This window comes from Hylaeus volcanicus, chromosome 4 (assembly GCF_026283585.1).
Source record: "Hylaeus volcanicus isolate JK05 chromosome 4, UHH_iyHylVolc1.0_haploid, whole genome shotgun sequence".
NCBI classification, from domain to species: domain Eukaryota; kingdom Metazoa; phylum Arthropoda; class Insecta; order Hymenoptera; family Colletidae; genus Hylaeus; species Hylaeus volcanicus.
In genome coordinates, this window is record NC_071979.1 from 10,755,996 (window position 1) to 10,768,125 (window position 12,130).

At 32.4% G+C, this 12,130-nt stretch overlaps 3 protein-coding genes across 6 annotated transcripts; 1 reads left to right on the forward strand and 2 right to left on the reverse strand.

Moving 5' to 3' along the window:
• The first annotated feature begins 2,386 nt into the window (after nt 1-2,386).
• Nucleotides 2,387-5,871, forward strand: LOC128875255 (ankyrin repeat and LEM domain-containing protein 2). Of its 2 annotated transcripts, XM_054120678.1 has the most exons (11): nt 2,387-2,510; nt 3,064-3,227; nt 3,321-3,649; nt 3,751-4,059; nt 4,248-4,397; nt 4,456-4,685; nt 4,786-4,933; nt 5,002-5,134; nt 5,201-5,306; nt 5,403-5,528; nt 5,643-5,871. In XM_054120678.1, the coding sequence occupies exons 2-11, from the start codon at nt 3,089-3,091 to the stop codon at nt 5,689-5,691; spliced, it is 1,719 nt and encodes a 572-aa protein (XP_053976653.1). In that variant the 5' UTR covers nt 2,387-2,510; nt 3,064-3,088; the 3' UTR covers nt 5,692-5,871. The 2 variants fall into 2 exon arrangements, with proteins under 2 accessions (XP_053976653.1, XP_053976654.1); XM_054120679.1 differs by lacking the exon at nt 2,387-2,510 and having other exon boundaries at nt 2,915-3,227.
• Nucleotides 5,872-6,022: 151 nt separating this feature from the next.
• On the reverse strand, nt 6,023-8,621 carry LOC128875260 (clathrin light chain). 2 transcript variants are annotated; one of them, XM_054120688.1, is made up of 7 exons: nt 8,461-8,621; nt 7,873-8,028; nt 7,575-7,661; nt 7,394-7,483; nt 7,205-7,316; nt 6,991-7,002; nt 6,023-6,367 (listed from the first exon to the last, which is right to left on the reverse strand). In XM_054120688.1, the coding sequence occupies exons 2-7, from the start codon at nt 8,021-8,023 to the stop codon at nt 6,187-6,189; spliced, it is 633 nt and encodes a 210-aa protein (XP_053976663.1). In that variant the 5' UTR covers nt 8,024-8,028; nt 8,461-8,621; the 3' UTR covers nt 6,023-6,186. The 2 variants fall into 2 exon arrangements, with proteins under 2 accessions (XP_053976663.1, XP_053976664.1); XM_054120689.1 differs by lacking the exon at nt 6,991-7,002.
• A 328-nt stretch (nt 8,622-8,949) lies between these two features.
• Nucleotides 8,950-12,043, reverse strand: LOC128875257 (cyclin-A2). Of its 2 annotated transcripts, XM_054120684.1 has the most exons (7): nt 11,643-12,043; nt 11,200-11,414; nt 10,947-11,094; nt 10,656-10,879; nt 10,337-10,541; nt 10,014-10,261; nt 8,950-9,936 (listed from the first exon to the last, which is right to left on the reverse strand). In XM_054120684.1, the coding sequence occupies exons 1-7, from the start codon at nt 11,802-11,804 to the stop codon at nt 9,858-9,860; spliced, it is 1,281 nt and encodes a 426-aa protein (XP_053976659.1). In that variant the 5' UTR covers nt 11,805-12,043; the 3' UTR covers nt 8,950-9,857. The 2 variants fall into 2 exon arrangements, with proteins under 2 accessions (XP_053976659.1, XP_053976658.1); XM_054120683.1 differs by having other exon boundaries at nt 10,947-11,414; nt 11,643-12,042.
• Nucleotides 12,044-12,130: the final 87 nt, after the last annotated feature.

Consider the following 12,130-nt stretch of genomic DNA (forward strand, 5'->3'; position numbering starts at 1 on the left):
AATTTACTTCTTCTAGTGGCCGCTCGGTTTTTATGTCGCGTCGATTTTTTCGGCGACGGAGTCCACTCCCTTAAGGAGATATTAAGAGAAAACCCCGACCACTCAGAGCGCGCGTAGACCGTTGGAGCGGCCGCGGTAACGAAGGCTACGCGCTGGCGGCCGCGCTTGTACGCGACAAGTGACTCGACATGCATCGAAGGACATTGACGCTGCCGCTTAGCGCGTAGCCTTTGCTACCGTATGCCGCCGCTCGAACGGACTACGCGCGCTCTGATTGGTCTCAGTCTGAGAGACTGAGAGTCGACGTTGGCAAATGTAAGGATACGGGATGCTAAGCGCGATTTCGACTTCAGTGAAATGGCAACAGTGTAGAGAGACGCTGTTGTGAGAACGGCAACACCGCAATACGCAAGCCCTTGCAGTCTCGTAGGTACACGGACATGCCACCGAGCGTTGCATATGTGGGTGTGTCTCGGACGGCTGCTCGCACCAACGATACATTGTTGTTGACGTCTCGCTTGTTTATAAAGCCTAACTTACCGATGGCATGTGTCTTCTTTGCTATGTGTTTCTGCCTGAGTGTCTCTATATGCGGAAACAGTTATGAGCGCTTGTAGCGACAAATGCCGGAACTATATTTTACGTGTAACATGATAATCCTGGACAGGATGCAAGGGCTTGCGCATTGTCCTATTTTTGTCTCGACAATGCAAATTTGAGACCTCTCAATATTCAGCAGCGTATGTTAGCTTAGACAACGTGGCAGCACTGTCGCACCACCATATTGCTTCTTTTGATCGCGAAGTACTGGTGAATATTATTAATTATGACACAAAAAAGCAAAAGTAGACTACCTATAGGAGCTTGCGCTCTAGTTTGAACATTTATCTAGCGGAAACGACTATTGAGAGGTCCGAATGTGTTGCGATGTGATATTATCGATTTGGCATATAATTGTTTAATGTATCTATTTAACAGTAATTTACATTATAAATAATTAAACATCATAAAGCTATAAAGTATAGAGTCACTATAAACTACTTACTTGGATAATTCTGTTGTATCACTTTCATTTACTATTTTTAAAATTTTGTTTTGTTTTTCTAAATTCAGCCTTTTCATATTGCCACTTATAGCAGCCCTTTTGTGAATTGTAGAATATGCTTTGGACGGGTAAATCCATAATTTCCATGAAAATAAACCTTTTGTTTCTGGGTTGTTCTATATTATTTTAATAATACGTATGTAATACGTAAAATAAATCAAAACTGAGTCTGATGCTCTTACCTTTTTTATACTAACTCTACGAGCAAAGGTAGACAACATTGTCGGCATCATCTTCCACCAATTTTTACACTCATCATTAATGTAACAATGTTACTAAAAGTAATATTTATTTTACAATTTCATTTCATACTATAGTTTCTACATATTAATGACACAATAACGGATTGATTGCATATTACATAATATATAGTTTACTCAGAAGTGTCGAAATATTTATTGGGCAAAATTTTGCATATTACATATCGTGTCAAAGTATTTTACTTTAATAATTAAATAATTATTAACATTTCATGCTACTCTACCTTCGACACGTGGTATTTGATAATGGTGCATCCAGAAATGTTATTTAGTAGTATTATGCTACCGTTCACTGACTCAGCGGCGCTCGGATGCTAAGCGCGATTTCGACTTCAGTGAAATGGCAACAGTGTAGGGAGACGCTGTTGTGAGAACGGCAACATCGCAATACGCAAGCCTTTGCAGTCTCGCAGGTACACGGACATGCCACCGAGCGTTGCATGTGTGGGTGTGTCTCGGACGGCTGCTCGCACCAACGATACATTGTCGTTGTCCACATTCAGATGTCTCGCGTGCTTATAAAGCCTACCTTACCTTACCAGCATCATATTTCGAACAGCAGAAATTGCATTCAGCTCCCCTACTGGCTAAATGTTTTACTTAATTTACTTCTTCTAGTGGCCGCTCGGTTTTTATGTCGCGTCGATCTTTTCGGCGATGGAGTCCACTCCCTTAAGGAGATATTAAGAGAAAACCCCGACCAATCAGAGCGCGCGTAGACCGTTGGAGCGGCCGCGGTAACGATGGCAACGCGCTGGCGGCCGCGCCTGTACGCGAACAAGTGACTCGACGTGCATTGAAGGACATTGACGCTGCCGCCTAGCGCGTAGCTTCGCTACCACGGCCGCTCCAGCGGTCTACGCGCGTTTTGATTGGTCAGGGTTTTCGCTTAATATCTCCTTAACGAAGCTCCATCCGACATTTTTGCAAAGGAAATTGTTGTTCAGAATCGTCTCAGCTACCTCCCATTTCCGGCTCCTCCCCGACTTTTGGGACACCCTGTATATGCCTGTATATATAATAAATTCAAAAACACAATCAGTAGGAGGACACATTTGAGATTATTGGTCATCGATCCAAAATCTGTTTAGGATTGGTCGATTTTATAAATGACGGTTGTAGTGCAGTGTTTTTTTGTTTTTTAGGTAATTCGTATTATTTGTAATAATCTTATGTTTCGTATTACAGATTATTGATTCTGCAAATGTAGTATTTATGACGTGTTTGTTTCCCAAATGATTAATTGCTTGCTATTTTAAGAATCGACCTTGAATATAACCATTTACTGTACACATTTTCCATTTTTACAAAAATCAACATGTTTTGAAACCTTCAATGAATTTTATTTCATATAATTTTGTAAATAGTAATATATTCGGATGGTTTAAATCTGAATGATAATGTTTAGATAAAATATCCCCTTCTTGAAAATAAACAATTATTATTTCTTCAAAATAAACAAGTTCATTTATATACATATATATATATATATATATATATGTTGTATATTTGTAATATATATATATATAGATTTTGAAGGAAATGTAAATAGTATACGTAGAATTTTTGTACAAAAATTTGGAATATTATACGTTAGATTTTAAATATTACTTGGAAGGCGCGCAATTTTACGTCTTTTGACATTTTACTGTCTGACACATAACCAATAAATGTTTATACTGTTCAATACTGTTCTAGACGTAATTTAAAATAACACGAACGCATGATGAGTGAAGACGAACAAAATCAACAAACGATGTATGTGACTTGTGGGAATTCCAATGTGCCAAATGAAACAATTTTTCATGCTGTGTATATACCTGAAGAAAATATTGACAGTTCAACAGAAAACTATGCAAAAGGTAAAAGTATAGAAGTAAATATTTTATGTTCTATATTATACATATTGTACGTACTTATTTCAAGTTTTAATGTTGTATATTTGTAAACCACAGAAAATAGAGTCTATCAAGATAAAGTGGAAGCATTAAAAGTAATCAAGGAGTTTAAAACAGGCAGATTGAAATCGTTTAAGAAACGTTCAGAAGCCGAAGAATATGCTAAGACTGGTTTAGAGAAAACAAATTACATTAGTAATACCTCGATATCTACAACAGTACCTGTAGCAGAAGAGAAATCAAGTAATTTTAAAGGGCCACGGTCGCAAGAACTTGTATCCTTTAGAAATTTAATTAAGGATGGAGATACACACGATGTAAAAACTAAAGTGTGGAGTAATCCACGATACTTAATTGGTAGTGGAGATACACCTGCAATTTTGCAAGTAAGATATAACATTTGTGATGAACTGTATAAGTATTTAATAATAAGTATTTTATGTTTGTAAAATAATTACTATAAAAGGTGCTTGCTTATTTATTACAGGAAGGGTGTCGTTACAATGCATTGCATATCGCGGTCAGAGCAAACAGAGCAGATATGTGTGAGTTAATATTAAATACTGTTGGAAATGCGGAATTTATAAAATTACTTTACGGTGATGAATGCAAGAGTTATGTGGATCGTGCACAGATTATGTTAGACTTATATTTAAATACACCTGATAAAGGACTGAACGAAACACCATTACACTTTGCAGTTAAATTTGGTTTAAAAGATGTAGTTCGAGTTCTTGTTTCGTATCCATGCTGCATAAAAACATTGCCAAACAAATATAAACAGCTACCAATAGATGTAGGTGATAAAGTATTCACAGATATAATTCAGAGAATACTATTGTGTACTACGCTAAATATTTCTAAGTACATGCAATTAATTTACTTCTATTTATTACCTTTTTTATTAATTTGTTTATGTTCTTGTGATAAATATTTCTTTTATACAAGAGTATTATTTAACTCACATATTTGCTAATATTACAGATAATATGTAGCAGAACCAATCAAGATGAAGAGTTAAAAAAAGAAATAAGTTTGTTACTGGAAGATCAGTATTATGTACCTGTATTAAGATCGGATGATAGCACATTGCAACCTCTTATTGGAGAACCTTTTTCTCCAACTAGTCCATTGGTATGTTAAAGTTTTTTAATTCGGTTTTTCTGGAATTTAATATATTGTATTTTTGCAGAGTTTACAGACAGATCCAGTAAGTCCATGTCTAGAAGTACGCGCATTCGCTGGACCAATGACAAAATCTCGAGCATTGGAATTTAGAAAAAAATGGAAAACACCTCCACGTCTTCGTGGTACCCCAATCAAAAGAATTACAGATGAACAATTGAACAAGACAGACAGTCCCATTAATAATTTATCGTTAAGATTACAAGATATAGATAAAGGCCTTGAACGAGTGGGAAGGTATTTGTAATTATTTATTTTTTGTGAAATGTAAGCATTATTGATTCAAATTATTCTTTTTGAATTAAATAAAAATTGAAGTTTAGTATATCATTTTCAGAGATTTGGCAGAAGAATACCAAGTGTCATGGAAAGAATATTGGCCATTTTTAAACGATTTTGCAGATTTTCGTACTATGGAAGGTTTAATGAAACTAGAAAAGTACTTGGAAAATAAATTCCGTGACCAATTACTTTCTTACAGTCAGGTACGATAAATTTGACTAATCAGCTTTTACTTCGTTACCATCATACTTTTCATGTAATTTGTTTGCAGGACTTAAATGTTAACAAAATAAATTCAAATTCAGATATGAAATCGAATTCAGTCAATGAAATAGATTACTTATGTAATAAATTACAATTATGCTCGTTACATAGTACAGATAATCAAGATGAAAATAATACAGGTAGGTATAGAAAAGTTTTTTGTTGTATTAAAATTTGCATAAAATAACATTACTTTCTTCTTTTAGATGAGCTAGAATTTTTTACACCACCATCGTCGCCTAAGTTAATAGTCGACAGTTCCGATGATGAAATGGAAACTGCAGAGGAAGGTCCTGCAACGTTTCTTGAAGGGTAAGATAGACCATATAGTTAAATCATTTTTTAATAAAATCATTATGTTTACCGAAATACATTTTGGTTATATATATATGTAACATTTTGTTATAGTTCTGTAGCAACAAAGCTGGATTATGCTGTTTATAATGCAGTACCATCAGTTATGTCTACTACATACCCAAACATTTATCGTTGGCAACACGACATGCAGCTTGTTATGAAACGTGATTTATCTAGGTACTAATGCCTTTCTTTTTCCATAATAATACAATAAAAATTTTGTTACTTTTCTATTACAAATTATTACATTTATGATACAAATAACAAAATTTAATATTTTATCATTTCCAGATCTAACAATATAAGGCTAATTAGAAGAAAATTGATTTTAAGCCCGTAGATATGTTAATCATCAAGGCATTGAACAGTGTAAAAAAATAAAACTGTATAAACTTTTTATATTACTCACAATAATTCTTATCTGATAGGTAGTATACTTAAAAACTTGTTCAGTATACTAAAAATATATATATATATATATATTTTCAGAACATTTTTATATGTAATTAAAATAATCTATAAAAGCATACACTTCATACACGTTTTATAAATTACTGCTTACATTTGAATTCATGCATGTAAGTCTACAACTATTACGTTTCTATTTATTTTCAACAGATTAATAAATATATTACATAATTTACTTTTAAATTTATATATTTACGCAGAAACTTGCTATTAATAATCTTTATTCACAATAATATTACATTTTTTCTTAACAGATCATTTATGATCTTTTTTTCAATGATATCATTGTAACCTGTGTACAGTGTTTTTTTATTTAATACGTTTTATATTCCGTATATCTATATTCCATACCAACTTATTAAATTAATCAAAGACTGACTGGAGCTGGGGGAGTTTGTTTCAGTTGTAAGATAATTGAACGCATTCGGGAAACGTCTTTAGATGTGCGCGAAGATTTTGGATTAAAGTCGCAAAGCTTCGCGATACGTTCCCATTCGGTTCCAGGTTCCACTTCGTCAGCTTCGGCAACGAATTGTTTCTCTGCGTTCCTATAGATAAAAAACGTTAAATTCAATACGTTGCAGATATATGCAACTTTGAATGTATGTGATAGTTGTAAATTGTATGCATTAATGTCATTGCAGTGTATGTACTCGACAATTCTGTATTTGTTTCTTAGACAGAAGGTATGTAGCTACAGAAAATCTAGAAGTTTTTAAAACAATTTCTATTTATGTAACAGAACTAATAAACATATTTTTACACTAATTACTTTTACCTGCTACCAAATAATGAAGTGTTCTACATGACAAAGGAAGTTTAATTTAAGTGATACAGTAAACTATATTCATATTTGTTAAGTATTTTCATACACTGATATTGTAATCTCTAATACATTGTCGAACTTCTTTTGTATGGCATTACAATATACATGTGAATTTATAAACAAAATATGGAGCTCACATACAATATGATTAGAAACATAGAAGTATAATTGCATCAAGCATAAAGTATGTCTATAAGTAATTACTACAAAGCAGTTGACATATAAGAAAATGACTGAAGTTTTTGACATTAACAGCAATTGGCATTGCAAATTTGATAAGCAAGCTATATAGTACACGGCATTGCAATGCAATTATACATGCAAAAAAAATATAGTGTAACTTACTTGGCTGATTCCCTAAGAAGCAGAATGAAAATAATATAATTGCATGTAGTACATGTCTTAAATTAATTAAATAAAATATTTATAATTTGATATGGAATAAAACTTTTAACTGCATCTATACATGTGCAATTAAAAGTTGTTGTATTAGTAAAAAAATATGCCGCGTATATTGCGCAAAACAAAATTTAATTAAAGTGGCAATTGTAAATATTACCTGTTGGTAGTTTTTGTTTTACTAATAGCTTCTGCATGATGTTTATACCATTCTTCCAATTCTTTTCTTGCAGCCTCTCGCCATTCTTCTTTCTTTTTTTCCTCTTCTGCATCTAATAACATCACATGAAAAGAATTATTTAAACTATAAGGATTAGCACAGTATCGTTACAAGAGTTATAAGTAATACCTTTCTCTTCTAACCTAGCCTTTTGTTCTTCTCTCCATTTTCGTATTTTCTCAGGTTCCTCTTTTACAGGAGGAGGCTTAGTTAAAACTTCTAAAAATTATTATTTTTAAGAACTATTACCACTACTTTATAATAAATACATAATGATTCTTTAGAGGTAATGTAACATAACATGGTCTACCTGTTGCTGGTGGTGTTTGTGATTCATTAGGCTGTCCAACTGCATCTATTATTTCGAAACTACCTTCAGCATCACCACCTGGCCCAACTTTTAAATTTCCAAAATTTTTTGATAAATGTTTTATTAGAGATCAATTAAAATGTAATTTGTATGCATATGATTTATTATTTTATGTAACTTAATAGATAAATAATAACTACCTAGTATATAAGAAAAATTACATTTCACTTGTTGCTTACATATTCTTTTTAACGTACATATTGAAAAATGTATAATTCATTCGAATAATATTAATTACCCTCTGTATTAGATCCTGTTGTAGGAGCAGACATAGAAACTGGTGGGATTTCATCTTCTAGCCCTGCCAATTGATCCTGTTCTCTTGCTACAAATTCTGCCACAGGATCTACTTCTGGCTCAATGACGAAGTTGTCACCAAATGCATCCATATTGTCTAACAAGAATATTAATTAAATTGATAAACTTTAGGGCAAATTAATAATTTATTGCGATTTAATTTTCGGGTAATTGATTTAAAAAAATTAAATTGTGCTATCATAATAATATAACTTTTTTAAAATTTAAACTGATATTGTAATCTAATGCCTACTATTTTAGACATTCGATACTTCTATTTTCTTTAATCCTAATGTAGCGTTAATTCCTCGAATAGTAGTAACGTATTTCTTCGGATCGTCTAGGTTATACTTAATTATAAAAGATATCTTTAAATATATAAATAGTGTAAGTAAAGGTAACCTAAAAGGATCCGTTTATTAATTTAAGCCATAGACAATATTTATACTAATAATGTACGAAAAGCAAACTAATTTTATTTGATCGAAACTGATTGTTTAAAATGACAAAGTGGGAGGGTGGGTCGTACCTTTCTAATATTGTGGAATGTGTAAATTGATATCTTGGGATACACGGATACACCCCCAACTGTCGTTTCTTTAGATTTCTACTAAATATCAACGCGAATTGTCAACGTCAATACTAGTTGGCTTATATCGCACACATGCGCACAATTAAATCAGTACTACCAACTCTTTGTAATCATTGCAATAGTTGTACGTACGCGAAAAAAGCAATAAAAAGCAGGTGACAATATATGCAAGCAAATACGTATTACATATTAAACTCGTCTAAAAGATTTAATTCAACCTTGGAACGTGTTTTTTCTTTTCTACTTGTTACTATATTAAAAAAATGTATAAGTTATATTTTATTTACAATTGTATAATTATTTGTAACTTTGTTTATTGTTTGGAAACTTTAGGTAGGGATATAAGGACAAAATTCAAAATAATATTAAATATTAAACTTCTAACTATATGCATAACAATAAACAGGCAAAATAAATTTATGTAAATTTATCTCCTTATATAAGCATTATATTTGATGGATATACATACTATACCAAACATTAAATATTTTGATTTGTATTAGTATGTCTTCAGAGACCATGCATACAGTGTTATGTGCTTTTTTAAAACAAATATTTAAAAAATAACTGTAATAGAAATGAAAAACCGGTATACATATATGCATGCAATGTGATACAAGTTCCACAGAAAAAAGCTTATCTAAATGATTATAAATGGAGAGCTACTTTAGATAGTATGTCCTACGAAATATCTGTACAATACATTACACATGAACAAATGAAACCATTACACCTTAATTCAGAAAAGCTGTAGCTTTTATATGATACTTTTAATATTGTGAATAAATAACTGTACAAGAATTGTAAATATAGACAAATGTTGCAATCATTTTAACACATTGGAGTGTTTCCATCATAATAAGGTGTATTTTCGTACAATTTCAATAATAAATACAGTTATTTCTCTTAGAATTCCTATTATTATGACAGATCACTGGCAACAAAATTTAGGCGCATGTGTAAAGCAAATGTTCTGTTTAACAATCGTCTAAAAAATACGTATAAAAATACAATTCCTAAATAACACAATTTAGAGCTTCATTCGTTAATATAATGACGTAGCTCTAAAACAGTTATTAAAATTTACCTACAACCTATAATATAGGTGGTGGTGAAATGTGAAGAGTAAAGTCAATATGTTTGCCCTGGCAAAGCATAATGACTAAACATGCTAATAGAAATAACTCGTACATTTCATTTGTGAAACAATAGGTCAGTCTTGCCTTAATCCCCTCCTTATTTGTCTAAACAGGGATTTGTAGTGGGAGGTTCGTTATTTTGAAATATGTATAAATTTATAGATTCTTCTATTTTTTCTGAATGCCTGCTAAATACTAAGCTTCTTCTTCATCTTCAGAGGTCAGTGTTACGTGATCGATACGTCGTGGTAATAACAATGCTACATGTCCATATCTAAATATAAATGTCCAATGCTCGGTTAAAGTCATAAAAAAAATCTACTAATTCAATTGTTGAACTTTTATACTTACTTATTACTTTTATATTTGTCTTGAATGGCTTGTTGTTGGATATTCAACGCGTTACAGAAAGTTTTATTTAGGCAAATAATGCATTCTTTAAGATCCTTAAGACGATATCCAGTTGAGAGTTCTAATTCGTGCGGCCACATCTCTTCTAATAATGTGTGTCGTGCAAGTGCTACCGCGGATGCAGCCAAATGACTAGGCAAGAATTGTAGATATGGATCCCCTTCGAGCATTGATAATTCGCACAAGTACTGTATAATTGTAAACGAAGATTAAAGTGTTAGAATATGTCGAAATCGAAAAACAATAAAAATTTATTTGCTTACCATTGCTAAGAATTTGATCTTTTCTGGAAGATTATTACTAATACAATATTCCATAAGAAAAACAAGCGGTGTTGGAACGGTTAGATCCAAAGACAAAACCCTCAATATTAAATGTTCCATACGAAGTACCTGTTTTTTCGTATATGTGTCATCCGTGATATAAACAAATTCTCCAACATCTGGTGGATAAATTTCTTCGTATTTTCTGCAAAATTAATATAAATAGTCCAATGCATGATTCTCCTGATTAGTAAAATTTAAATTATCGATTTAACCATTGTATTTTAAATTGTATATCGACACAGATTAAAAAACTTACGCGGCGATGAACATAGCAGCGGTACCAACAAGTTGTAATTTTGCTCTCACAACACTCATATACGATAGAAAGCGATCTATATAAGAAACAGCTAAATAGAGTGTTTCGGTTTGCAACCGATATTCTTCTGCAACTTCCACGAGCCAGTCCACTAATATCGACCTCATTGAATATGTTATATCAGGCTGCTTTTTCATGTATCCTGGTTTTGGTCTATGTTGGGTCTAAAAAAAATTATTCCTTTAGCAACAAACTAACAAATTTCATTACCAATGAAAGATTGATACATACCTCTGCTGCACGTAAATAATTATATATATCAGCCCTATATTCATCCACATCGAAAAAACTCATTCTCATTTCCTTAATAGACTCTCTCCTTCTTTCCAGTTCTTTTTTCGAAGAAGAATAAGGAATAGATTTTTCCAAAGACATTGGACTGTCATGTGAAAAGATGAGTTCATTTTGTTTCTTTTGATTTATATCTTGAATAGCATTACAAAATGTCGATAAATTAGAGATGTTTATAGAATTTACTTCTAACCTTGGCTTCTCTCTTTCAGATTTAACATCGTGTTTTTCATTAATTTCTTTTTTGTCCTTAATATCCCTAAGTGCCACAGAAGTTTCTTCTTCTAACTTATCTTCATATATTTTAAATATAACTTCCTCTTTCTTTTCTTCGTAAATTTTAAATGGCTCAAATTGTGTGGGTATAACTGCTTTTGTTTTAGGATACTTATCATCTTTATAAATTTCCTATGAAATGGAGCAAAAGGAATAGAATTGTATCGTTAACATGTCATACAAATGTTCTTTTACTTTTCTTCTTTTACGAGATAATGAAAGGAGTATACAGTGGAGAGCATTCTATGTATGATTTTTATAGTAATTTCCTACATTTACTAAGTAATAAATGTAGGAAATGTCGATTTTCCGAGGAAAAAAAATGCGGGAGAAAGATGCAAAGAAATATGTTATACGTACTGTTTTTGGGTTGCGAGTACAATTATTATGAAGGACGCCTAGAACTGCACGTTTCGTTGGCTGTAGTGTCTGACTTTGAAGGGGCACAGTAATATTGTCTTTGCCTCGACGTATATCGACGATACGATTTTCTTGATCCTCGTGTACTCGAATCGTGGCCATTATTTATATATCAATTTCCTGCCAACTACGTATATATAATTCGAGTGTTCTTTCTTTCTAACTTATTATTTCTCTTTTTAGACACTACACATGCCCTCTTCTCGTTGCAACGAAATGTATTTACCGTCCATACATGGTAGAGAAAATTTCGAAGCTCCAAGCAACCCAACAAACTTCAGTTGCCGTTTGATTTCAAACAAACGTAACTTCAACAGCTGGCGGTACGTTAAAAGCGTTGCTCGAATGGACCAATGAAAGAATCACGTCTTTCTTAAATCGCAAGAACACCAATCAGGTGACTGACATATAATTTGTGTTCCTAAAAG

What these genes read in the sequence shown, in the direction of transcription:
- LOC128875255 (XM_054120678.1), top strand. Translation starts at nt 3,089, where the DNA reads ATGATGAGTGAAGACGAACAAAATCAACAAACGATGTATGTGACTTGT. An exon ending in GGCCTTGAACGAGTGGGAAG is followed by an intron (nt 4,686 to 4,785) that starts GTATTTGTAATT and finishes TATCATTTTCAG; the next exon opens with AGATTTGGCAGAAGAATACC. An exon ending in ATGAAACGTGATTTATCTAG is followed by an intron (nt 5,529 to 5,642) that starts GTACTAATGCCT and finishes TATCATTTCCAG; the next exon opens with ATCTAACAATATAAGGCTAA.
- LOC128875257 (XM_054120683.1), bottom strand. Translation starts at nt 11,804, where the DNA reads ATGGCCACGATTCGAGTACACGAGGATCAAGAAAATCGTATCGTCGAT. An exon ending in ATTATTTACGTGCAGCAGAG is followed by an intron (nt 10,880 to 10,946) that starts GTATGTATCAAT and finishes AATTTTTTTTAG; the next exon opens with ACCCAACATAGACCAAAACC. An exon ending in GCTGCTATGTTCATCGCCGC is followed by an intron (nt 10,542 to 10,655) that starts GTAAGTTTTTTA and finishes TTAATTTTGCAG; the next exon opens with AAAATACGAAGAAATTTATC.
- LOC128875260 (XM_054120688.1), bottom strand. Translation starts at nt 8,023, where the DNA reads ATGGATGCATTTGGTGACAACTTCGTCATTGAGCCAGAAGTAGATCCT. An exon ending in ACAAACACCACCAGCAACAG is followed by an intron (nt 7,484 to 7,574) that starts GTAGACCATGTT and finishes AATAATTTTTAG; the next exon opens with AAGTTTTAACTAAGCCTCCT. An exon ending in GGCTAGGTTAGAAGAGAAAG is followed by an intron (nt 7,317 to 7,393) that starts GTATTACTTATA and finishes TGATGTTATTAG; the next exon opens with ATGCAGAAGAGGAAAAAAAG.